Here is a 27,888-nt window from a genome sequence, read left to right as displayed (position 1 = left end):
TGAATTGAGCTGAAAAACATATAATGCTATTCTGCAAAAGATAACCAACTGTTATTTCCAATATAGAGTCTAGTAAAAAATATATAATGCTATTCTGCAAGATAATCACCATATACTGAGAGTTGCTAGCAATATTTACATGATAATCTCGAGAAGCTACACTACATCAAGCTTCCTCCATGTACATAGACTGCTAAATTTACAAATCTTCAACTACTCAGAACCAAGGATGCCATGTTGGATCCATCATGCACAGATTCCTTGGTGTCAAGGCAGCTTCAACTAATTCAGCCACACCTCTCTGGACTGATTGTGGAGGATCTACACCATTCTCCTCCTGACAGAATAACATTTAAAACACAACCAGGTCAATCTCATGGCCAAGTCAATAGAAAAAATTGGCATGTACCCAAAGAGACTTCGGAACAAAAAAGAAGACGTCACTTTATTCACTCAAAACTGTTGTACACTGCAAATAATGTTGGCAAGAGACGGCTCCAGTACTTTTTCTTTTTTAATTAAATTGTGATAAATAAGAGAGAGCCCCAACTTAGTCGTATGAGGACAGTCACAATAGCAGTTGAAAATGAAGATCACTTTTATTAGCCCAATTATGAATTCTGGCCCAGGGATTGAGGGGGAAAGCTACATGTATTAGATAAAATAGCATCAAGTACATGTCAAAAGCGGGCTGCATGAGATAGTAACAGCAGGGGAAACTGCACGAGCGGGAAAAAGCATACCTCTTCAGAGATGTACTGTGGGGCTATTCCATTGATCCGGACAATCACATTCTCAACATTCGTGATAATTTTCTGTTTCAAGTCAACAGGGTTCAGACCACCTCCACCAACCATCGGACCTAAATGCATCCCCAGCGGTTTCCTCCAAGACCAAGATAACAGTTCGTCACGGAAAAACATTGCAAGATGATGCCACAAGTGCTGACTTTGCTGCAAAAAATACTCCAGACAACATATAATCAGCACTCAAAAATATATTGAGTTATCAACTGAAACTAAAATAACTTTAGATTGAAAAACTCACTTTCGGTGAGATGACAGCTTGTGCAGCTGCAGACATGGCAGAGACAATAAGGCCTTCCACGCCAAAATGGGAGAAGAATGCTTGCAAGTTCCTTGTCAAGCGGAAGGGTACTGGTTCATTGAACTCAATCATACCATTTGCATCATATGCTGGGTGAAAATCAGTCTGGAATATTTTCCCAGTGTTCTTAGCAAACAATATCTTGTTGGGAGACCTTCCCCCAATTTGAAGCATGAAAGACATGAAGCTTGAAAGAGCCAACTGGATAGCAAATTGCTTTTTGAAAGCCCACAAGTGGTTTCCGTTCAATAAAGTCTTGTACATATACTGCGAGAATATGCTATCAGGAACATGAGTTTTTGTAATATCATTATAGGCTTGAAGGCGAAGATCAACTACAGCTTCCGCTGATATCTGGCCAGATATAGCTTGGTTCAGTTGCTCTTTGAAGTAGGTAATAGGGTGGTCTGCCTCTCTGTCATTCCTTGCACAATAGTTCTCATATACCTCAAGGAAGGTGCTGTACATCAAATCATCTTCCACCATTCGGACCTACATCAGAAAATGAGAGATGTTATTATTGTTAAAGCTAAAAGAACTACTATCAGGTCAAAATAATCAATTCTGATTTTCAATTAAAATACCATGTGCCATTGAAGTAACAGCAAGAGAAAGAGAATCAACAACAGAAATTTCATCAAAGATCATCACCTGTGACCACACAGGTATTATTATAGGCGTGTGAATGCATATGTGGCGACGTCTCGACTCCTTGTGCTTATCAAACATTCGGTTCATAACACGGAAAAGTTGCAAGATACGTTCATCACTTCTAGCATTGGGAGTCAATGATGTCTGAACAATAAAATGACGCTGAGAGCCATCAGAACCTATAAGAGTCAACCTCCGGAAACTGCTGCCATGCCTTCTCACAATTGGAATATCTGCTCCCACTCTGTCTAGCTTTACTGTATGATCAGGTGCCACCTCCTATGAGAGAGAGAGAGGGAGACAGAGAGGGGGAGAGAGAGAGAGAGAGAGAGAGAAGAAGGTAATCAACAAATCATACAAGTATAAGCTTCTCCCTCATTAAACTTCAAATATGACTTCCTCAAAAAGAGCAACATGAAGCTAAATTTGACAGGGCTAACATATAAAAGAATAGAAGCATAAGTCTCTTCTTCAGATAACAGCTAGCAGTTCAAAACTAGAATACACTGCTGTAGGTTGTGTAAAACAACCATTCCACATGCCATGTATGCAGGTTCATACCTGATCAGTAAAATACTGCCCTGGAACTTCCACATCAACTACATGAAAGTCCCTTAACACCCTGCTCTCGTCCTCCAGCTTCAAAACAGCCGGAAATCGATCCTCAACATTGCTCTGGAGGATATTTTTCCAGTGTTTCAGTCGTTCAGTCAATTCAGAAAGGGTGGCAGGAAATGTTGCCGTACTTTCTGGATCAAGATCACATTCAAACTCCTGCTTGTACTCTCTCACAAATTCTACATGCTTGTTTACAGCGTCTGCTGAAAAGCAGGCTCGGCAAACACCAGAAAGCTCCTTCTTAAGAGATTGTGGAACTTCAGCAGTAGTAGCAGTAGGATACTTGTAACAACGGTGAAGGAGAGCATTAACGACTGCCAGTAGTCTTTCTTCAGGCAAGGTAACAAACCGTGAACCAATTTCTGTGAGCAAAATCTGCAAGGAAAATATTACAAGATCAACAGCCTTTTCTATTTTATGGTAAATTCACTAAAGAGAAACAACAGCAGAGAAACCTGCATATTTCTCAAAAATGAAAAAATAAAAAGCCAAAAGATGATTAAAGAAATGAACGTCTAACACGAAAGGTCAAAATAAGTACCTCAAGTTCACTAGCCAGATTAGTGTGTTTACTCCGCAGGGTCTCCATTATGTCTTTTGCAGCATCGAAAGCACTCGCAGCAGAAGCAACCAAACTCAAAGCACCATTACGCCTTAATGCATTCTGACCACCATCATTTGATGATGAATTCTGATGTAATGATTGGTCAGTCCCAGGCATGTTCCCTTCAACAGCTGCTGACCTTTCAGGTTCTTGCACCTGAGTGTTACTTCCTTCATGAGATCCAACACCTCCACCAGACTGATTTACCTGATGAAGCTGATTATCAGATGCCAACTGACCTCCACCCTGACCAGCCACTCTTGCATTTCCATCAACCAAGCCAATTGAACCAGATGTGCCAGGACCAGATGCATTTTGCTGCATTCTTTGCTGAGCCATAGTTATTCTACCATATTCAGATTTGTTTGCGACATCACGACGCTCAAGCAGATATGTGCGCAGCCAGTAATACAAAGCCTAACATTTAAAGCCAGTCAAAATATTGATGAGGAAAATAAGCATCACTTACCTATCCAAAATCAACCTAATATTTACCTGAGGAAAGACGGTGGCAACTTTTAGCAAAACAAGTTTGCAGTGTGGAGCTTCAGTTCTTTGCAAGGAAAGTAACAGTTGTGGAATCCAAGAAAGCCACACCCAGTGAGGTATTTGCTCCAAGTACTTGTCTAATGCTCTTCCCACAGGTTCATTGGGAGTGTCAAAACTGAGAAGATATAAAACACGAGCTAGATGGCTTCTAGAATTAGGAATTCCAAATTTTATGCCTTGAAGAAAGCAGCTCACAGCATATTCCAACCACATCTCTTCATGAGTTTCTCTGTAAGCCTGAGAAATTCACAGCATCAGCAACTAAAAGTTCAACTAGTATAGATATGAACCAGAATCAGATTTATGAATCAATCAAGGAGATGCGTACCATGTCACAATAATTTCCCCAACTAATCCACCCTTTTGGCAAGTTCTTGAAAAGGCTTATGGCATTTGAATATGCAACATTAGCACCTTCGCAATCATTCAGTTTCAACAAAAAATCTCCCTTAATACGAAATATTTCAGCTTTATGCTTAACTGGAAAATATTCCAGATTAGTGCTGTTGATCAGATTAACCCCACTAGTAAGCTCTCCCTTCATTTCTAAAAAAGCCTTGGCTTGTTCCCTAATTTTCACAAAGGCCTCCTGCAAGCATAAAATTGAGAAACCAGTGAGACAGCACGTAAATTTTAAGGCATGCATAAAATTAAGAAACCAGTGTAAAAGAACTACACTATAGTATTTCTAAATGCCGCCCCATCTCCAGGAACATAAAAGCATAGAGACAAAAATTTGCTGAACAAAACTATATCCTGTGAAGATTTATACTACCTGAACTTCCATGGTGGAGTGTCCATACATTTTGTCCAGTATGGATACACAAACATCATGCAACCCCTGTTTACGGGCCATGTGGGCAAGCTTATTGACATTCCAAGCCTTGTCACGGTAACCAAGGTGATGCAGCTGTGAGTTCGTGGTGCTGAAATCCTTAAATGCATCAATCACTGCATTGTACATTTCGTTCCTCCATTGAAGGAGATCGTACCAGACAGACATATTATCCCACTCATTTGGTGTTCTAAGCCTCCAGGTCTCTAGAATATCCTTCAAATCTGCATATAAGCCACCATGTACACCAACAGAATTCCCGGAAAGCTTGTTTCCATTGGCAATGTCTACGATTATCCTTGCTGATTCTTGAACTTCGACTAGTTGCTGAAATTGCTGCAATAGAGGAATTCTTGCATGAATAGACATCTCAGGTAATTGCCACCATTGTTCCAAAGCAAGATCAACACCCTTGCCCACAATATTTTCAGCTTCTGCTACACCATTTGTGTTCTTCTCGTGAAGAGCAAAGTAAGCCTGGATTATACGGAGTTTGGGAGTTTCTTCTACCTGAGCTTTTGGAAAAACACTATCTTTTAAATAAGTCCAATCAGGCTGCTTCCAGAGATTATCAAGCAATATCTCATAATTCTCAATTAGTTTGCCAAACTCTACCAGCACATCCCATTGACTGAGTTGACTAGCACAACACAGCCACTGCTCTTCCCAAAGACACATCTCAGCTTTAGGCACTGTGTTGTTGTAAGTACCTTGAGTTGCCTTGACCATTGCCTGATAGAAGAGACTTTGGGCCCGCTGCCAGTAACCATGCTGCACAAGCGAAAGCCCAGACCTAGTTTCTGCTGTAACTGACCGCTTTTTCCACAATCCGCACCTCATATCTTCCTCATTGAGTAAACGATAGAGCTCAGCCAGAGACTCAGAGCACTTTGTGTCATTCAAGAACAACATTACATGACTTTCCAGCAGTGCAAGTGCAATATGCCAAGCATTGTAAGTTTTCCCAATATATTTAATGAGTTCGCTAGGCATACGAGGTTGAGGATGGCTCAGCTGAAGGCCTTCTAAAAGAGCTTGCACAACATTTGGCCTGTGCCCCTGCTGTTTTTTATGATAATCTTTTGACAAGAGATTTATCATTGGCTTAGCAAGAGCTACCTGTTCATCCTTTTGCAACGTAACCCAGACAATAGGAAATACTAACACCCACAGATGATATGCAACATTGGCATCTGTATGAGCCAACTCTCTCAGAGGAATAATAAGATCTGCAACCTACAAAAAAGGCGTAAAATGAGAACAATGTGGTAAAGGAAAGCTTTATGCCTAGCTGCTAGTGGTATCAATGTATATAACTCAAGAATGAAGACAGCTGCTATAAAGCAAAATGGCAACAGAATTTTGGAGACAGAAAAATGTTGACACAAGCAGAGATAAATTCTCACAGAGCAATCAGTAGTCAATACAATACCACCTAACCAAGGTTTTTGTCTCAACTGTAACAAACTAGATCATCAAATGAAAACACCATTCCTTTATCACAAATTACGTAGAAAACCCTAAACATGCCTTAAGTTACATAATATGATGATTAACTCTGGCCATAGTCTTCAACAGAACACAATTTCTCCAATTTATACCTGCTTGGATCAAACAAGTTAGACTAAAAAATTTTGCGGATGAAGATTTCTGCAAGATGAGTGCTTGATATAATGTTAAAGAAGACAACCACCTGTTGGAAGGCCATCTCACAAGGAAAGGAGACAAACATAAATACCTGAAGCTTGCTCATTTGACTTAGGAACCGTGATTGCTTTAGGACAAGGCCATCAAATGTTAGAGATGCCTCATCTGAACCTTCTGGGATATCAGTAACCATTGGTTGTACCGCACTACAATCCGGAACAGCACTTGACGTCATAAGTGGGGGGATTTTGGCAGAGTTTGGAGCCAGTGTAATAGGTTTATCCTCAACCAAAATGGCCAAAAGAAGATCAAGACCTTGTTTGAGCCAGAAGACATCACTTAATGCCTCCCAGTCCTGATTTTGGATAATGTATTGTAGTCTCACAAACAATGTTTTCCCAAGAGATTCATGATAAAGAGAGAAGAACTTCATTCTCATTTCAGGATCTTTTGCACGTAAACCAAGCAAAAATTGCCTCTCCACTTTCTGAAACACTTCTTGTCTTAGTGAAAGAGAGTATCTGAAAGTCAAGATTGATAGTATGATTGTCCACATACCTTACAAGAACAACAACAAATAAATAAATAAATAAGGATTTACTTACTTATTGGAGTCTGCACAAAGTCCGTAAAGAAGCTCAAGATATTTCTTGTCCCATTCCTCTACAGCAGTGACTGAAAAGTTCTGCTTGTCAACCTGTGAAAGCTTCTGAAGGAAAGTAACCACTTCCTTAGCAGTAAGGAAATTACATGACGTGGTTGGCATTCCAGGTTTGTTAAAATCATCTTCTATCCATCCTTTTATTACATCCAATATGCAGAGAAGCACAGAAGGATCGGTCCCCTTTTCATAGAGCAAGGAGTTCAGAACTTGAGTTACAGAACGCTTGCATTCCGGAATAAGCATGACCCTTTCACTTATCAGTTTGAGGACAGATGTCAGATTAGCAATAACTACTCCAACATCAGCACCTTGACGAGAAGAAGTGACCGCAGAATCTGCATCTGCTTTCTGACCCTGGAAATCAGACAGGAATGTCCAAAGAATCTTATAGCATAAACTGGAGATATGCTCCAAATTACTATTTTAGAGGACAATTGAAAATCCCTGACATAGAATAAAAGTTAAGGCTGATCTGAATTTTGTCAAATTAATTGCCTCCTTTGAAATTTTAAATTTCTTTAGAACCAACATTCCAAATAAGTGACTTTGAAAACCAGCACATTTCGAACAATTAGGATGAACAAAAGTTCACCAGTCTTTAACGCCGCATGAATTCTACAATTCCTGCGCAATCTCTTAGAACAAGAACATAGATATAATCCCTTTTTAGTGTTAGAAGGCTGACGCCAATTCCCAGAGAGACGCAGACAGAGCAATGTCTATCTTTTACTTGCGAACATTTATCTACTTCTTAGAAAAACCAACTTTTCCAGCCCAACAAAAACACCAACAAATAGAATAGAACTGGAAAAGCACCAATGCAGCTCCAGCAAAGCATGGAGTTTCTGAGATAAGACAAAGTGCGAAAAGAAAACCTTAGCCTACTGATAGCCTGTTCCTTCTTTCTTTTCACAGGATTTTTTCACCCAACACCAGTCAACAATCTCCCTTTTCTGTTCCACTACTCCAAGTCACCTAAGAAGCTTTGATGCTTGACCTTCTTTCTCTGTGTTTTTTATGCACTAGAAAATGTATTCTTTTTTTTTTTTTTTTTTTTTTTTGGGTGTAGCTTAAAGGGGCCATGGCTTTGACAGCCTCAGCTTATCAGATGATGGCAAAATGTTTCAGTTCATGGATTCAGAGTAACTAAAACAGACAATGTAGGTAGGCAAAACAGATAACCGAACAGACAAGGTAAATATAAATCATTAAGCACGGCTGTACCTGTCTTACATAAGAACCAGTTGCCGCTGCCATATCACGTGCCAGGCGCTGAAGTACACGAACCAAATTCGAAGGGTCAATAAAGTTTTTCTGCACTTCTGTTAAAGTTTTAATGATATAGAGGACAAAGCTAATCATGCTAGCTGAGATGTCTTCTCCTGATGTTTGAGGAGCCGCAATGGCAGCAAGGTGCTTTTGTACAAGCTCTTCCACCTTTTGATATAGCATCTTAACATCCTGCGGAGTACTGGGCATCTCTGGAGGAAATGCAGAGGAAACCATCTTCAAAAGAGAGCACAATGATTTCCCAGCATCTAGCATCTTATACCTGAAACATGGTTCTAATATCTGCCAGAGAAAATGTGCCAATAAATAGTAAATATAAATGACACTTGATAGAGGACATGCAACTGGAAAAAGAATTTAGGCCAAGGCACATACTTGGGAAATCTGGTTGATATTATTCCGGATGAACAAATGTGGTTGCTTTTCCAAAACCTTATTCATCACATCAAGGCCCTGGGCAAGAGCTGTGGATGGATCCTTTGATTGCGAAGGTGGAATACTACTTAGCAACTTCTCCAAATAATTGAATTTAACATTTGCATTTGGCCACACCTCCAATGCTTGTGATAGCAGCTCTAAAGCTTGTTTGTACATGAGACTTGCTTCTTTTTCCTTTGGTTCTATCACCAATGCGACCTGATGACAACAACCCCACGATATTATTTATCAACCCAAAGTGCTCATAACTAGAAGTAATCAATAAATAATCACATATGCTAGTTAGGACCACAGAAAAACTTTCGAGTAGTACAAGGGCATTAAAGTAAAAAATTAAGACCAGAAATTACATAGATGTTGCACTATATGTAAACCAATGTGGGCAGCTGACCAAACATAAATACTTAGTAGGTGGTACAAATTTACAATCCATGCGGAATAAAGCCAGAAATGAGCAATTCAGATATGATGGATACAAGGAAACCATGAAATTTCAGCTTCAATACTAAAGGCACTAGAAACATCTTCCAGCAAAACAAGGTACATCTGATATCTACTATGCCCTTAGTTGGATAACAAGATATGCAGCTCAAAGGAGGACAGATAAGCAGGGAAAAAAATGCAGTTAATGTCAAAAATCAAGGAAATATAATATTTTGTGAGCCAGGTGATTATCTATTAATAAATGTGAAAAAACCTTGGGATTGTTAATCATTTTCTTCAAACTGAAAATGGATGAAAAAGCTAAAATTTGTCAGATAGCATCCAAGTTCTGTTGTGAACACTAACCTAGAAAATAATAAACTGAAAAACACTAAACTGAAAAAGAGCCATACTCTTATTAGAAAATTGATGATCATTTCCTCCATTGCTGCATTTGGCTTGAATTCTTCATCTGGCTGTCCAGAAGACCCTGGGGTTTCTATGTTAGGGATAGAAGAGACACCACCAGGTGACATGACACCAAGCGATTGCAGACCCGGTTCAACCTTTATGCGCTTAGTTGGATCTTCAGAGAAAGTTGATCCATCAATGGCAGTTGCTGGATCACCACTAGCAGTAATTTGGTTGAATACATCATTATTCTGACCACCACCTGAAGCCGCAGCAGTTTTCATTTCACTTTGCCTTTGTTTTTCCCAATTGACAACCAATCCAGCAAGTTCAATGGCAAGACGCCTGTTCTCAGCCGAAGTATTATATGGCAAACCAAGGCGACTTAAAGAATTTACCATCTGAGGCACGAATTGCGCTCTGCAGCTGTAGAACAGATCTGAATGGCGTACAATCAGCTGGAATATATGTATGAGGTTAGGAATTGAGTGACCTTCCTCAACAAGAATCTTCTTTGTATAACGTATCCAAATTGGCATACGAGAGTCACCAAGCGGTAATCTTCGAGGAAGTGCTGGCATTAGTATATCAAGTGCTTGTTTTACCAACATCTTATTCTCTGGCTGGCAGGTCCTCAGAAGTGCAACAAATACCTGAAATTGTGTTCAGTATGTTATTTCCAATGCAAAACCAAGCTTTACATACACAAGTTTCTTCAAAAACAAATTTTTCATATACAATGCCACAATAATAGACTCCCAAAAACATCTATCCATACAAATTTCAAATACAACTAATCAAAAAAAATAAACAACAAATAAAAAAACCACCCACCCACCACCACCACCCTCTCCTCCCCCTCCTCCCCCTCCTCCTTCCTCTTCTCTCCCCCCCCCTCTCATTCTTCCTCCCTCTTCCTCTCCCCCACCCTCATTCTTCCTTCCCCCCCCCCCTTCTTCCTCTTCCTCGCCTTCTTTGTCTCCCTCCTCCCTCCCATTCCTCCCTCCCCCGCCACCCTAGATCTCCCCTCCCCATTGTGGCCTTCTGGTCGCGACTGGAAGGCCGCACCCAGATCTGGACACGCCCTCTGTTTGCCATTAGGTCACAGCTTCTGGCCACGACCTTCTGGTCACGACTGGAAGGTTGCAGCTTCTGGAGGGGAGGGAGGTTGGGGTTGGGGGGGGGGAGGAAGGGGAGGGGATGAGGGGAGGAAGAAGGGGAGGAGAGAGAGGGAGGAAGGAGGAGGAGAGAGAGGCTGGTGGTGGCAGTGGGTGATGGTGGTGAGTTTTTTTAAAAAGTACCCAAAAAAGTTTTAAACTATAAAAATACCACAAAATATATCCCAGAATATCCCCCAAAAACACCTCCAAATACACCACCACATCTATATTAAAGTTTTTCATATGCATTGCTATAGTAAAATTTTTCAAAAACACCCCCAAAAACTGCTAATCCAAACAAAGCCCAAATTATTAATTCAAGCATTCCCCAAAATATACTGAGCGGTATTCATGATAATAGTTCTCAAAAAATATACATATATCCATGAAACTTACTATCTCGTAAAACAGTGTGTTTCAAAAGGCCACAGTGAGAATTCAAAGCACAACTTGAAAATAGCAAGGACAGAGATCTAATATGCTAGATCCACATCAGGGAAAAGAAATCATCACTCTGACTGGAATCCTCACGCCAGTGACAAACTTAAGGTCACCCCATCTTTCACTACCAATTTCAGCTAAAAGGACTGCATCATGTTCTCATGTAAGAAAAAATAAGGCACCCCCATTTAATCCTAAGATTAGAAAAGAAGAAACGCCTAGAACACGATTAACAACTTAATAGCAAGCTTTGAACATGAAGGCATTGGAGAAAGCAATTAGGGATCATGCACAGAATGATACTCAAATGCAGTTAATTAAAAAAAAAAAGAAGAAGAAGATGAAACAGAAAAAGCCAAGAAAGAGAGAGAAATGCTCATAGATTACAAATATCTGACGTTCCAGAAGTCTGCTTTGTTCCCTCCTATCTAGAAGTCCCAGCAGAAAAGGAAAAGAAAAACCAAAACAAAACCCAATTTAGGCCATACCGCTTAAGCATAGAGAGTTTAAAAAACACTATTCAAGTTAGTAGGATCACCTTGAAGATATTATGCTTATCATATTTGCCATCGTTTTATATTATTCTCAATATTATAGTGTCTACATATTTAGAGAAAGAGATTTAATTTGTGTCTTAGATAATGACAACAGTTGCAAAACCACTATCATCAAGCAAACTATAAACTAGCCATGCCAGTCAGATGACATTAAGTAGTCAATAGTAAGACAGTATTCTGCTGTAATGATCATCTTGACATCATGGCAATTTGGTTATAAAGCTACCTGCAGTATGATTTTCTCGGGCGCTTGATACGCTTCCAAGAAGTGGCAGACATTGACAAAGGCCCACTGTTTACTAGCACTATCCTCACGCTTGAGGTGATTCCACCCAAATTTGATAAGCTCCTTTCTGTGCTGAACAAGGTCAGTCTGGAGATACTTGAGAAGTAAAGTGGCGAGCTGCAGAAGCTCTATCCTCAAGGGCTCATCATAATCAGCAGAAACCTACAGAAGACACAGAAATTAACTACGAAGAGAACGAAAATGTGGTGAAGCACTGAGGCAGAACTGCATAAAAGGATTACCTCTTCTGGAGGGTCAAGAAGCTTGTCTACTATTGTCTTAACAATAGTAGTGTCAACAACATCCCAGGTCTGGCCATTCTGGAAGGCATGGGCTAACATTGGAAGAATGAGCATTTGCATGACAATCACCAAATGATCAAGAGCTAGTTGCTTTGATTGGAAAAGATTTAGGAAATGCAGGAGCAGAGTTTTCTTCAAGTTTGGAGAATAACCCTCGGCAACCTAAACCACAGATTGCTACTTTGTATTTAAACAGAGCACACTAAGAATTAAAATTGTAAAACATTATGCTAAAAAATATAAACATGACAGCAATTTTAACATACCTCAATTATATAAAACTCCTTCAGAAAGGTGAAGTCTATTCGAGTACGGAAAAGAAAAATGGAAAGAATGTCAAACAAAACATTGACTTCGTTTTTGTCATGTCTGAAGTAATTCAGGAAGCACTTGACCAGCCATTTGCTTTCTTTAACCTGTATGCAACAAAACCGTGTGAAAATGAGTTAGCAAGTTCACCACAAAATAACACATCTTTACCTTCTCATCCACCAAAGAGAGAGAGGATTCAAGGAGCAGTTGGCAGTTCTTGAAGACATCATCCAATGCAAAACATAAGAACTCAGTAGGCAAAGGATAAATCATATCATTGGTAGCACTGTCCATGATGGCATTACACCTCCTCTCCGCAAAAAAAAAAGAGCGTTGTGCTTGTGTTATAGAGAGAGAGAGAGAGAGAGAGAGAGAGAGAGAGAGAGAAGTGACAGACACACACATGCACAAACGACGAGGTCCAAATGACACAGCAAACTCTGATCAAATGAATTGGACAAAGCAATGTCCATAAGCTTTATGGAAATAAATATTAATCCTTCCGCAACTACACCCATTTAATTTACCTTCCCTGAATTCCAAATTTGTCGAGGTTGACCAGTGAGGGAGGGATTAAAACCATTTAGGTGAACTGCAGCTATTGCCAATTAATAAAAACTTGGCCACAGATTTGGAAAAATCTTGTCATACAAGCACAAGACAGTTGTATCATAAAGACCTCCAAGTCAGGAGAGTTGAAAGGCACAACAATTAGCCCACCAACATCAGAAAACAATTGCACCTTTCAAACTTGAAGCCGTAGATATGTACATTCAAAAAAGACAGGAAGAACATTCAACAATTTACAAATCTGATAATCGCACACAGATATGTCCATTCAAATGCTGGGCTGATGGTGCATGACACAGCATAAAGTTTAAGTTCAAGCAAAGAAACCAATCCCACAAGAAAAAGGTCAGAGAAGCCTTAAGTGTTCATGGCATCATAATTAACGGAAACCTTTTTACCTGTTTTTTCTCCTTTTGACTTCACAATAGAGATTAGAGAGGCCAAGATTCTTCCTCGACCATTAAATCAACCCTCTCCCCACACGTAAGGAAAAAGAGACCCTAGGTATGATGTAGATTAAAAACTAGTGACAGAACAAAAATGATATGAGAAGTATAAGTGATCGCAAAGAGGTACACTTAACCTAACCCCAGGAAAAAATAAACATTGCAAGGAGGCAGGAAAAAACCATGACTACAACAACATAAGAACACTACAAATCAACACATCAGACATCATATAAATGATTTGTCACTGGCAGCACCAACAGATACATCAATCATAAAGTATGGTTATCCTGGTCATGTCAAAATCAAGACAGATAACTTTCCAACCATGAAACAGATATCTGAAATTCTGCTCATTTTCATTTTAGGCAAGAAATTTTAGGCTATGAACTTTCAGATTAGCAGTAAACTTACTTGCACCAAATTCAACTCCTGCTCGTTTTGTAACCGTGAAATTCTTGCTGGTGACTTCCACAGAAGAACTAATGTGTCGAAAACAACCCGATTACTCTGCAACCAGCTAGGCATCAGTTTAACCAAAGTCTTGATCAAAGCAAGACCCTGGAAATAAGCATCTGCCAATCCACTAGTGCTGGTAGAAACCGGAATTAAACTCTCAGGTTTATTGCCAAGTGATTCGTCGCTCCCCACAGTGGTGGGATGGTTAAAAGATCCCTGGGCTGTTGATGCATCAGATTTGGGTAAAAATTCAGGAAATGCACTTGCTATTATCTTTTCAGGTGACTTAGCAAGTTCTTCTCTCAAGGGTTGGCCAGCATCCGACCGTATGATATACATAAACCTAAAAGGCACAAATTATAGAATAAAAAGCAATCAGCGGTATAACCTAAAAGTACACCAAGAATTCTTGATCTGCAAAACAAATATTACCTGCGGAAGTATTTGGGTTGACATAACCGAGAAAGAAAATAATCAACAGCTGCAGCTGGGTATCGATTTAGAAACTTAGTGAGAGGAAGGCGATAAGGACTGTTAATCTCGCTATAGAACTGCCCTGGTGGAAGGGCACCTTCCAAATCAATAGTCAAAGTTACAAGCTCATCAAGGAATTTCCCAGCAGCTGAAGGAAGCAGGTGGAAAAGCTCAATAATTGCTGCAAGAAAATTCACCAACAAAACGAAAAAAATATAAGTTCATCTAGACAAACAACAGTATATGCTAACATGCACTTAATGAATCAGGCACCGATAAAAGGAATTCCAGGCTATATGACTTGCCAGCAGCAATTTTAGGTTCTTCACCAGCCTTCCAAGACTTCTGAGTCTGCGCAAGCTTTTCAGGTTCTAACCATTTTTTCAGATGCTCCAACAATTTACCGCCTAAAGTTACATTGAACCAGTTGGACAAAAGCTCAAGCAGACGGGCCAGCCCTTGCAGAAGAGGCATGCTCAAATTTTTTGTATGTGCCAAATTAACTAAGATAGGCCTCAGGCTGCTTTGCAGAAGTTCTTTAGGCATTCTTTGCTGAAGTATAACCTACAAAAGGTTATTAACAACTATTAATTGCTGGATGGTAATTTTTATGACATCAAATAGCAGAGTTTATTTAAGAACCAACCCTATTAAGCATGACGATTAGGCATTGTAACATGCATGCACTTGTGAAGCATCATTAACTACTAGGGATGTAAAAATAAAACCTAACTCAGCATAAACCAGTAAATATGTGCAATCACATCATCTTTCATCAGAAAAATGTGCAGGTGGAGATGTGTAGGCAAGAGATTCCTAGTCTTAGTGCTTTACAGCACTGCAGGCAGACGCGCAATAGTCAAACAGATTTCAATGCAACTATTAACCACTAATGCTATGGAATAAGGAATTCAATAACAATTGATCAGAATGCATCATATGCAGTCAGGAGCAACTTTAAAGCTCAATGAGGGCTAAAAGAAAATTTAAGACACCTGAGCTTTGAGGAAAACTATTGACAAAATTATGCTAACATACTTTTAGAAATCAAAGAAACACAATTTAGTCAAGTCACATATCACCATCACCCATTCAAATAATCAAAAAAATTAAAATAACAAACACACATCAAAATATAGAATTTCCCTTCAATATGTATGTCTGGATTTGGTTTGGCATGAATAAAAATTAATTGAAAAATATACCCTGCTTTCAGCCCAGATTAAAACTAAATGACCTAATTTGCTGGTCACAGGGTTTAATAAAGAGTAAATAATAATCAACTTAAAGGAAAATAAAATTACAGAAACCACTCATAAATGGTTAATTGAATTTGAAAAGCAAGTGGAGAAGATGTGAATCCACAATTCTTAAAGCTAGGCAACTATTTGTGTTTAAGAGTTTCTATTTCTGGAAAGTAGAAATTATGCTGGGAGATTATAAAGGCAAGACCTCAAATTTTGAAAAAATTTAAAACTTCAACGAGGAAAGTCCAAACCATGTGGATTGACAGTAATTGAATTTGTGAATCTAGGAAAAGAACAGAAAATTGCAAGTACAGGTGGTGACACAGAAATGCTTCATAATACTAGACATAGGAAAATGTTTTTCAAAGAAATTCCAGACCCCTTAACACAGGTGCCCTGCTGAGCTAGGGTCTAAAGCCTCAAAAGACAGAATCAGACAAGAGACTTAGATCTAGGTCAGGTCTGGGGTAGTAATGCTATGTGTCTGAATTATAGAGTACAGCCCAGAAGAAAAAGTGAAGACAACAAAAGGAAAAGAAATTCAACAGACCTGTCTTAGACCTTCCTTTGCAACAGCTACAATTTCAGGTGTCCGACTTGTTAGAGATTTGAAAAACATAGAAATGATTTTTGCACGCAATTCAGAATGATTCTGTGTTTTAAAATCTGTCCACGCCATAGCAGTACACAGCAGTTCAATGCAAGCCGTCCGTAGCTTATTCAATGATGAGGCCACCTTTGGGTTCATAAATTTCACAACCCACACAGTTTCATCAGCTTCAGCAATTTGCAAAGCCTCTTGCAGGAAATTGACTAGCTCCTGAGTCAACTTAAGCAGAGGAGGCCTCAAAGCTAGGCAGAAATTCAAAGCTGTGACCGTCCCAACCTAGGAATTGTATAAAACAGACCACAAAATAAATCTTATGTTGTTTCTTCTGTAATGAACAACAAACAACAAATGCAAGAAAACAAACACAACAAGAACTTACTTGTTGGTCAACAGTTTTTGACCGAAGAGGCCGCAAGATAAGAGGCTGAAGCAAAGGTTGGTACAAAGGTTCAAGTAACTCAGAAACCTCACTGCCTGTCCTACTTGCCAGAAGTGCCAAACAAGACTGCACGATCTTTCTTACATTAATGGATGAGTTTGCATTGAACAGCTCAGATGCTAGGTATTCAACAACTCCTTGGAAACTTTGTTTGCGTGCTTCACTGTTTGCCTCATCAACATTATTCACCACGCGAAGAATTTGGGTTAGCACCTGATTGGTTTCTTCCTGCTCTTTTGATGCATAGATAGGAAGCCTTTTGAGAACATATACTAGCCCCCGAACAATCCGTACTTGAAAATGGCATAAAATTTCAACAGTAACCTTCCCAACCATAGCACCAAGGCCAATAACTCCTCCAATTTGTGATTGCCAAGTACTGCCATAGCAACAATGTAGAAGCCGTGGCAGGAGTTGCTCAAAAACTGGAACACGTACGCTTGGAGGTGGTGAATACACAGGACTCATTGATGGACTAGAAACAACCATAGGTGTGCCAGGACCACCTCTTGAAATTAAAATCTCTGAATGCTTTGAGCGAGCAAGAAACAGAAGTGTCTCAGCAAATATGTTCAGAGCATCTAGAGCTGCTTTAGCATGAAGTCTATTTTCATCTGCCAGTACATCTACCAAAGCATCCAAGAATATTAATGGGTCCAACTCTTTCAGGTTAGAAGGTCCAGTATTTCTTGATTTTGAACTAATACTGGAGCTGGGAGCAAGAAGAGGACCACCAAGTGAAGAGGCACCAATTGATGTATGTGTCAGAGAATTGTCAATGTGGAATATCATGGCAAAATGGCGGCAAACATGGAGAACAAAGTCATCATTAGCATCATGCAAATCAGGTTCAGCATTTGCAGCAATGATGGTCATCAAGAGAATCTTAAACACAGATTTCTCAGCCATGAGTTGGGTCTTCGTCTTGACACCCAAGTCAGCCTACATAAATAGATTGGAATGTAGCAGAGATTATTGCCGTAAAATGTTCAGAACCACTCAGCAACAAAATTTATGAAAGCACAAATTCAAGGCAAGTAAAACACATCAAGCTTCATTTTTGGATTAATTCTCATTGGTCATTGAAACAAAGAAGCACTTATTTACTAAGATGAGAACAAATCCATTTAAAAAATGGAAATCAGTCGGGAACTGCGTAAAAAGTACAAAATATCATCAGGAGACTTGTGTTAAAGATAAAAACTGCAAAATTATGATAGCTTACACTACTTTGCATGTTTGAAAGTAAACTGATTAACCAAAAAAAGTTCATCCTAATTTTCACCACTCCTATAATAACACAAACAGAGATAAAAAGAAAAGAGTAAAAAAGACTAAAATTGCAATTATGAAAGAAGGGAAGCAGTGGTGAGAAGCAGCAAGCTTAGAACTGTAACCATTTGAAAGGTCAAAAAATAACCAGAAGACTACATATGCTCATGAAAAGCTGTGCCATGATGGGTAAACATGTAAGCGAGTACTTGGATAAGGTCTTGTAGCATACGTATTACTGAGTGCCACTACTCAGCAGTCATAGTGAGAAGTAAGGCTAGCAATAAATCCAAAAAAAAAAAAAAAATTGGTATTACAACTCATGCAAGTATCAGAAGGAAATTTTAATCAGTCAATGAAGCTATAAAGCAACAGGGAAAAACGAGTCCGTACAACAGGTGTGGAATAATAGAATCAACCAGTAAGGTACTGTGACACAGACAATCAACCACACAACCAACCTTCATTTCTACTGTCTCAGATCTTCTCCAAGATGGGTCAACAGATGAAACTAAGAGAGTTGACAACTGCCTAGATGTTGATCCCTCATCAGTAACAATCCCTGGCAAATTAAGTTGAGATGACAAGCATACACGGACAAACTTTAGAGCCTGCTTTCGGTAAAACGGATCCACCCCACCATTTTTGTTCATGACAGCAGCCACAGCAAGATTTATGCAACGATCAAGTGGAACCAAAAAAGGTGTGGAGGGTTCAAATGTAAGAATCAATCTAAGTCCATGCTCTGGATTCTCCTTGCATTCAAGTGCAAGAGGTTCTTTGAGAAAACGTCTATTACGACCACCCAATTTACCAAGAAGTTGCAATGATTTTCCACCCCAAGGATAGGGTGCAGGTCTCAAATGAGACCATAATGCCAAAATCACCTCAGACATGACATTCGCCATACTCGGCTCTAAGAAATCAGGATTCAAACTATCAATCCAGAACTCAAGTGTCCTTAAACCAAGACTAACTAGGTCATCACTTCCTTTTAGACACATCACCAGAGGCTTCATAAGGCGAGGAAGATGAGGTAACAATGAGCTTAACCTTGCAGGCAGAGTTAGACAGAGTTCCAGAAGAAGTTCCCTCATGTCTTCACCGGTAGGTCCTTCAAGCATAGCCAACAGCATATTTAAGCAGGGTAGCAGCATAGGAACCAAGTCTCGGAGAAGAAGTTCAAACTTGCCACCCGCAAGTGCATGAAACATTGTTCTAAGAAGTTGCAAGTAACCAATTGGTTTCTCAACCTCAGTTGCATTTTTCATGCAAGATTCCATTATAACAGGCACGTGAGGCTGTAAAATGCGTTCGCAGTCCGAAGGGGCCTTTGCAACAGCACCAAATAAGAAGCGGAAAAGATGCAAAACAAGTTTTGCTGCAGGTGAATCTGGCTGCTTCAGAACATCAAGTTTACTAGTCACAAGGAAATTCACCAAAACATCTGCAAATGGCCGAAAAACCTTAGCTGCCTGCAGAAGGGTTGAAAAGATGTGGACCAGCTGAGTATTTGAAATCATGCACTCAAACAGCTCAGGCATGCACAAGGAGAACATGTCCATCAAATCTCGGGGTTCCATAATAGCCAGAATTTGGGAAAAGAGATGAATCATTTCCCTTTCCTCTTCCTTCTCCTTGAACAGAGCCAAGCAATGCACACCACTCTTCAATACGCCAGACGCTTTCCACACCTGTAGAAAATTGAGTAAGAACATCCTAGCAAAAGAATGACTAGGCAAACTTCATAATAAGGATGGTACCTCATCTTCTCTCATCCCTTTGAAGGACTGTGGTACTGATGAACCTGATGTTGCAGAAACAAGAATTTGAGATGATGTCCCATGTGTTGATGGTGAAACCTAAAATGACAAAAGGTTACCTGATATAAAACTAACCGATGATAGAAATGAATTATAAAGGAAGAGACGTGAAAAACCTGTGATCGGGGTAGATGTGCATGAGTGATGCTCCAAATAATGGTCTTCATTCCTGGAATAGCAACAAAATCCCATAATACAAAATAAGCAATCAGCAAACAAAGAGGAACTCATTTTAAAAAATAAAAATAAAAAAAATCATACATTAGGTATCAAATTTTCAATAATTCAAAATAGTCAACTGAATTTGAAGTGTAAAGAATGGATGAAGGCAATTACCCATGACCAATGTTTTAATCAGATGCTTACAATCACTAACTTCCTTGGAGTGCTCCACAGGAACTTGCAGATTTAGCACTGCCTGCAAAGTATGACAAGTGATCAAAAGCAGGCAGTGTTAATTCAAAAGGGAAATATAGAAATACAGATACAACAGAGAGTTTACATGTCATGATGCATGCAGTCAATAGGCAGGCAAGGCAGTCAAATGCATACCCAGTTTTAACATTATATGGCAAAAGTATGCCAACATCAAAGCAAGGAAACCTCTGATCTATGAAATGTAAGACTTGCAAATCCAGAAACAGTACTGTAAGCTCTGTTGAAGATCAGGAAAGCATTTGCAAAAAACATCGCAGAAAGTAGTTCTGCATGGGACTGCTTTTTACTGTTGTTAAAATTATTATACTCCACGTGCATGCAGCTTCTGATAGGAAATTAGTCTTTCAGTGACTCATAGGCCCTCTTTGGAAATAAATCAAAATGGCCAAAATACAGTTAAATTATACTTCGAAAGGAAGAATTGTAGCTGTAGACAGGTATCCACTAAACTTGACAGCCATTTACTCAGGGTCCTATTTATAATCTTGTTCCACTTTTAACTCGATCCAAAACAGTCCCTCCTTTAATCCACGAGTATCCACATTCGTTTTACAACTTCATGAGACGCACTCATAGTGAGTTCCACTATCCCATACTTGAACATGTCCAAATTAGCTTGACCAATTTTTGCTCAATATTTATCCCCTCTTGGGGTTACTTAAACCTTCTCCTGGATGTGGCCTCATCTATGTGGACTTGCTACTGGTGGTACACAACTCGTTCAAAACCATTACGGTAACGAAGAAATAACCAATATAATCAAAAAATCACAGGATTAGAACTACACCAGACTACTTCTCTGCAACTGCAATCATTAGCTTCTAGAGAAAGATGGTCATAAAGTAGATCATCTGACAATTCTTTTTCCTAATTTTTATTATTAATCATAATATTAGACAACATTCCGCAAAATCATAGCAAAAGGCCTATGAGCATATCACCCAAAAACAGAAAAAATTAGAAGCAGAATTTCATTACAGAAGAGTAAAGTTCTCAAAGTACCTGGACTGGAAGTTCTAATTTTGACCTTAAAGTTGACCTATTCTTCCCATCTTCTCCCTCTTCCAGTAGCTATTGCCCACAAGAAAACAGAAAAGTAAACAACCAAAAGTCATATTGCACGTAATAGCAAAGCAAACGACTTTGTAAAATCAAATGGAAAATGGTAAAGGCATATATAACCAGCACCGAACTTTTAAACAAATAAAACGTGCTCCCTCCATCCCATTGAAAGTGTCAAACTTTCCTTTTTGATCTATCCCAAAATTATGTCATGTTACCAAAAATAGCAAGTGAAATTTTCTCCTCCTTCCATTTTTATCCTCAAAGTACTACAATTATATGTGTGGGTCCAACAAAATTTATCAAAAATTATGCATGCATTAAGGCAGTGTGTCAACAGTATGCACCAACTGGTTTTGTGCATGCAGCACACGACAATAAGTTGGTTGGTACCTTTAATTAAATGTATGGGGTCCACACTTTGACTTGACGGCAGACACAATTCGGGCAGCATAAATGCTTTACTTTGTACAAGGTTTGGGCAGCCCAATAATGGCCATTTTAGCGAGTTTAGGAGTTTATTTATTCTCTTTCTATACTATTCACAAAAGGCTCTGTTCCCAAAAAAGTGAAACTTTTTGGGACGGTGGGAGTATTTTGGAGCAACAGTTTCAATTTATGAGAAATGGCAGTGATCAAAATAATTTGCATATGTATAAACTTGAGGGGGAAAAACAAGAGCACATTTTGATGAAGAACGTAAGCATTGGCCAAAAATTTTCAGCAAATCTAAATTTTGGGGGACAAAGTCGGTTAAAAAATATCAATGACATGATAAGAATACTGCACAATGAACAATCTTTTAGAGCATCTAGAAACCGAATGAATTGATAAATTACAAATTTTTCATAAAGCGACATGTTTCACCTCCATGTATTACATGCTAAAGCAAGTATCTATATTATAGAGGTGAGCAGTTCATCTTACAAGTGCTTGTACTACAAATCATTTCTTGCAAACTTTGAGATGCTTTTCTAATTAAATTGCGTAGTTCAAATCAGAAGTGTAGTACCTTGAATTTTAGATTATCTCTCACAAAGTTGGAGATGCTTTTCCATTCACATTCAGAAAGATTATTGGTTGAAAAGGCTCTCCTTTTTCTCAAACTACAGATTACTCTAGGTAATGCTGAACCAGATGTTTATCGATGTCATAAGTCATCTAAAAGGAGGACCATCACTTCCATCAGGTTCTTTTATGCAGGTAGCGTGCAGATCATGCAATTGGTTTACAATTCTTAACAAGACACAGGCTACTAGAAAGCCCATTTCAAAGTAAAAGTATTGGATTTTATAGCAGAAATCAAATTGCAATTAATTGGTCAATGTTTAACATGGCTGTATTAGCCTGATAACAGCGCCTCTTTCAGTATATATTACATGGTTGTTTTAGTCATACATCATAAAACCAAAATCTACGCCAGCAGCACCACCTGAATCAATTCAGCAAAGATGTGACCAGCCAACCAATAGAGGAACAGAGAAACTAGCAAAAAGTTGGAAATTCTCAGATACTTTAGCACATACTTTTCTAAATATGATTTAAGAGGAACTAAATGTTGAAAGGTATGTGAAAGTTCTAATACCTGGGGAATAGTGCGCTTGAAAGTATTAAATTTTCCAACAAAAGCATCCAAAATTCGACCCTAAATGGAAGAGAACCATAATTTATTCCAATTCTGGAAATATAACTCGTACACTTTTGTGTGGGTGTGTGTGTGAAATAGCAAACTGGTTGAATGGGTTTCTAACCAATAAAATTCGTGCTTCATCCATCGTTGGCTGGTCAACGCCTTTCTCAAAAATTGGCTCTACCTACAATCAGAAAAAGAGGACAATAATACATATCAGAAGAGCAGTTGCAAACTCACATTATCAAGGCTTTAGTCTTGAGAAAATATTTTGCTCGATAAAAGAAATAATAATCTTTCTAAGAGAGTTGATTAGAAGTTCTACCAGATTTAACATCAAGCGAGCACACGTAGTATGAATGCTGAGTGACAATGAAGCATCATGCATGTTACTTGAGAACAAGTAAATGATCCTCGATAACTGCACCACAAGGAAATCAATGGATCAATTATTGGAAAACATTGTTCAAGTTCTGGAGACACGTGGTCACAGTTCATATGATACCACAGGCTGGAACAAATTACGACTGCATGTAAGGATCCGTAGACTACAAATCAATCATGAATGCCCATGACAATTACACTGTGAGAACTGTAAGTAAATGTATAATCAATCCTATAAGAAAAAGTGCTGTTGCCAAAGCTTGTTAGTTCAAACAAAATGACACCAGGTCTAGATTGAGTGCCCATGTTTTGGGTTTAAATTATTTAACACAAAAAAAAAAGTTATTTTCCAAGTAACTTGGACAATCAACCTTTTTTCCACGTCTCCAAATAAACTGCTTCCAAATACTAATAATTTAAAGGTAAATTGGCTTATTTGTCCAAAATCAGCATTTGCTCAAACCTCAATTGTTCATATTGGGGCACTGTTGATGCAATACTACAAAGAACATCCAATACAACCCAAGTTGCACACCAGATAATCCTGTACTGCTTAGTCTCATAGAAAGTTCATGGACACTCAAAGAAAATATCTCAGGCAAAACTTTTTTTAGGAAGAGGACGACTAAATCCCATGTTCAATTTTCCAGCAAAGGAATAACGTCCCAGTATCATCTGATATGATAAAAAAACTTTTGCTCTCATTAAAAGTAATCAGAAGTTCATGGAGTTCAAACACCAAAACAAGTGCACAGACATCAAAATGAACTTTGCTCAAAGAGATTTTCAATGCTCCAACCGGAAGCCCTTGAAAAGCTGACCAAGCAAATGATTTTCAGCTTTTGCAGTCCTCTAGAAAAGGGTTCAGCCAACATCTTCAAGAACAGATTCCTGAGAATCTGAGCTGCTCCTCAACCCTGTTTGTCCAATCCCCTTCATCCAACTTCATCTCAACCCCAAATGTGCTAAAATGGGAACACATGCTCATTGATCCTAGACATGCCCATCTGAGGTTACACAGCCTTCCAACGCTGGACAACCTCATAACTTGTTATCCTCAAAAAGGTTTCATCTCACAAAGCTCCTTGGAAAAGCTTAAACTCCTTTCCTCAAAAACTGAGCCCACAACTTAGCTGCCTTGCTAGCAAGAAATGCAGTTTCAGTACTCATGAGACATTAGCCTTATCATTGACATTTTGCACCATTATTTATCCAGAATCCTTGCTATAGTCCCCAGACAAATTTCAAATGCAGTTGTCTTCTAAACATACTCTTAAGTCAAGAGGAAGTGATAGTAAGGAGAAAGAGAAAAAATCAGATATTTTCCATCACACTCTGTTTTAACAAGTTTCTGCTCAATCCAACTATCTTTATCCTATAGGGTCAATGTACAACTTTGGGCGCTCACAGACCCGCACAAAGAATAGAATATCAGAATACGGATCAACATCATAAAACTTCCTAACAATGCCAGCAAAAAGGCACATCAGTACAGCAACTATCCCCCCCAAAAAAAACCCACTGACACCATCGTCCTTAACCCACAAACTTTCTGCAGGGCAAGCTTCATGTATGATGAATAGTCATAAAGCCAGCAGAAAGGAACTTGCATTACAACCAACACCAACTTCCCAAAATCACGCAAAGAAATTTACGCTACTGGTTCTAAGAAAATGATAAACCAACACATTACTCTGATCATACCTGAGACAAAGAAAGATCTCCCCTAACATGATGAACAATCTCTGCCAGTAAACTGTAGGCCAAAGGCCTTAAAGTCTCAAAGCATGCTCTCCCGGTTCCAACAAGGACCCTGATACAATTCATGGCAACATAAATCTCAGAGGTGAGAATGACTACCAAAGCAAAAGAGTAAATTGATTAATTACCCTTTTACCTGTAACAAACCAAAAGATTTGAGAAAACAAGCAACTAAAAGATGCATGCATCAGGAAGTAATTCACACATTCAGTCTACAAAGGCCAAATATTTGTTCACAAAAGATTGATCACATAATAGTGGGACCTCTAAAAGCTAACAGAAAGAATGACTCGCCCACAAAGCACCACATATGGAGAGAAATGATGTAACAAAAGCTTTATTTCATCAATTAATAGATCTAAATACACGCTGATGAGCACTACTAGACTCAAGCATTAATTAAGGTTTTGGGAAGAATTAAGGCATGCCAAGCATTTTACTGAGCTATATCGTCTACACTGCATACAACAAATTCAGGGCCATACAGAATACACAAAATCAGCAATATAGTACAGAATGCAGTACATATCAGACAAAACCAGATAGAGAAAATAATGATATTTTTTCTGGTTTGTCAAGACAAGGGGATAGTGACTTGACAACCTTAGAAATATGGATACAACATCAAATAAGAAGTAAAATGTTTACCTTTCCTCCAATAGCGTGTCAATTAGAGGAAACAAACCCCGCTTAAAATCAGTTCCAAGAACATGTTTTAGAGCTACCAACAATTCCTGCAGCCAAGAAGCTTTGTTGGTCAAAAATATGTATACACAATTAAAGGGGCTGCATTAGATGAAGTACGACAAACCATTCACCTTTCGTATAGAAACAGAATCAGAACACGTGACAAGCAGGTTCACAATGCTTTTGCAAATGCTTTCTTCATGTGGTCTAATATAATCAGCAAAACTCTTCAGCAGGTAAGTTAAGAATGAAACTGTCTGCATACACATACAAATCAAAGGAGTAAGAAAAAATGGTAAACAATTCCACATGATCTCAAAGATATGGGACAAGCATATGTACTTCAAGTTCCACCCCCCCCCCTCTCATAACCATGTAGCTAAAACTCCACATCACCGTACCAACCTTCCACTCACAATCTCCACAGCACAATTCTTTGCTTAACAATGATACCACGTACATGAACCAGTGGCAAAGAAAGTTCACTGGTGTCTACTAGATTAACAGTGTCAAACTAACCTAGCAACAAATATCAAGAGAATTACAGCAAGAAAAAAAGAAAAGATGAATGTCCATTCAGCTGCAAATTTCATAAGATGGTCAAGTATCATAAAGTCTAGTATACAGAACTTAAAAATTTTGTCAGTTGGTCAAGCAGGAACACCAACTACAACAAACAATATGCTTATGCGTGTAAACAAGCAGCATACCCCTAAATCAACTGCAACTGCAGTACAATTTGGAACACACACGTGAATTAGAAAAATAGACTTTTCCAGAGTCTTTCAATGTCTCTCAAACAGTATAGTGGCTTGACTTTGTCACGGGACGTTATGGGAGTTCAACCCTCCCATTGCCCCCGGCCCCCAAAAAAGAATTGAAAATGAAAAAGAATCCCATGAACACACCACCTCACAATAGCAAAGTTTTCCATATCTAAAAGACAAAAAGGAACAGTACAGGTAACAACTTCAGATATTAACCAAAAAATTGATGTCAAGATTTTCTACTCCATACCTTAACCTGTGCACCCTTGAGCTCAGTAAAGTGATTCTTTAAATGAGGAGCAACCTTCTCAGGCCCCGGAACTGATATGGCAGCCACCATTAGCGGCAACAAATGTGGAATATTTGTCTGAACAAGCCGGCTATACAACTGAAACAGAAACATCACCACCAAAGGGCTCTCTGTGACAACCTTGAATGACCTAGTACTAGGATTAAGCTGCCCTTGCGTAACATGCCCGCCTGAGGGGCCCACTTGATCAGAAACATCCATCGGCTTCCCATCATCCCCACTCAATGCAGACCCCAATGACCCTGATGCAACAGGTGGGGGAACTGCCACAGCCCCGCTCTCGAAAAAGTAACTAACAGTAACCCTAAAATTCTGATAAATCTTGCAAACAAAATCTAAAAAGGGCTGAACTTCAGTCTCTAGTGTAGGTCTAAAATTCCTAAGCAAGTCAAATATAATACGAATACAAATTAAGCCATTTTCTTCGTTATCGGTAGTCAACACGTGCATTGCCACTTTAAGAAGCTCCTGAACAAATGGTCTTAAAACCTCACTATGTGGCAAACGGTTCAGAATTTCAACCACAATATTTCTCAGCTTATGCTCAGGGTTATCAGTAAATTGCGGCTTCGTAATATGATATAAAATTACTGAAAATGCTCGAAAATAACACTTCAAAAAGTTCAAATACTCCCCCGTATGTGTTATCTCCAAACTATCCCGAACCTCCATTGCCATCTGTAACCTCGTCTTAATTGCTGCTCCCAGAAACAACCAAAAAAATAAAAATAAAAAAATTAATTGAACAATAGATTACATGTAAAAAAAACAGTTACAAAATAAAGGTATCAGGAAGAGAGTATACGGAGGTCGGGTTCGACGAGGTGGTGAGAATGTTGCTCGAAATTCTGAACTGGACTCATTGTAGACGATTAAAAAACGATTCCTCCGGTAAAACTGGTAAGTTAGGCTCAGGGTAAGGAGCAGCGAAAATTAGAGGGAGGGAAAGAAAATTAAACTGTACAGTGGGGACTGAGGAAGAAGGGAACGGGGGGGTTTAAGAGAGTGTTTGAGTGGAGGTGGAGGGTTTTTAACCGGGGTGAATACAGAAAAGCGAACTGAATGATGAAAGGGGAGTTATTACTAGGTTAGATGAATTCAATTAGTGATCTGACAGACAGGAAATTCGGAAGAAGAGGAAGCACGGCGGTGCTCGGTTGTTCTGTTTCCCTCCGTCACGAAGGGCATTTTGCTGAGCTCCTCCGAAATGGATC

General features: G+C 39.0%; 1 protein-coding gene across 1 annotated transcript; it reads right to left on the bottom strand.

Moving 5' to 3' along the window:
• Positions 1-4: 4 nt before the first annotated feature.
• LOC113699366 (uncharacterized) lies at positions 5-27,888 on the bottom strand. Its single transcript, XM_072057512.1, has 35 exons — positions 27,480-27,888; positions 26,615-27,372; positions 25,729-25,854; positions 25,559-25,644; positions 24,854-24,962; positions 23,091-23,186; positions 22,887-22,949; positions 22,721-22,780; positions 21,076-21,144; positions 19,972-20,053; positions 19,752-19,804; positions 19,576-19,674; positions 18,274-19,506; positions 16,481-17,482; positions 16,042-16,377; positions 14,550-14,808; positions 14,203-14,425; positions 13,726-14,113; positions 12,250-12,399; positions 11,924-12,145; positions 11,622-11,843; positions 9,240-9,890; positions 8,341-8,601; positions 7,900-8,247; positions 6,617-7,029; positions 6,103-6,532; positions 4,305-5,600; positions 3,858-4,118; positions 3,476-3,766; positions 2,918-3,397; positions 2,320-2,751; positions 1,759-2,037; positions 1,048-1,599; positions 744-953; positions 5-337 (listed from the first exon to the last, which is right to left on the bottom strand). The coding sequence occupies exons 1-35, from the start codon at positions 27,535-27,537 to the stop codon at positions 218-220; spliced, it is 11,718 nt and encodes a 3,905-aa protein (XP_071913613.1). The 5' UTR covers positions 27,538-27,888; the 3' UTR covers positions 5-217.

The sequence above is a fragment of the Coffea arabica genome, chromosome 7c (assembly GCF_036785885.1).
Source record: "Coffea arabica cultivar ET-39 chromosome 7c, Coffea Arabica ET-39 HiFi, whole genome shotgun sequence".
NCBI classification, from domain to species: Eukaryota; Viridiplantae; Streptophyta; class Magnoliopsida; order Gentianales; family Rubiaceae; genus Coffea; species Coffea arabica.
This window is presented reverse-complemented; position numbering and strand designations above follow the sequence as displayed.

Excerpts from the sequence above, each read along its gene's own strand:
- LOC113699366 (XM_072057512.1), bottom strand. The coding sequence starts at position 27,537 with ATGAGTCCAGTTCAGAATTTCGAGCAACATTCTCACCACCTCGTCGAA. Across the intron at positions 19,805-19,971 it reads GATTAAAACATTGGTCATGG|GAATGAAGACCATTATTTGG; the intron begins GTAATTGCCTTC and ends TTGCTATTCCAG. Across the intron at positions 12,400-13,725 it reads AGGAGTTGAATTTGGTGCAA|GTTAAAGAAAGCAAATGGCT; the intron begins GTAAGTTTACTG and ends TGTTGCATACAG.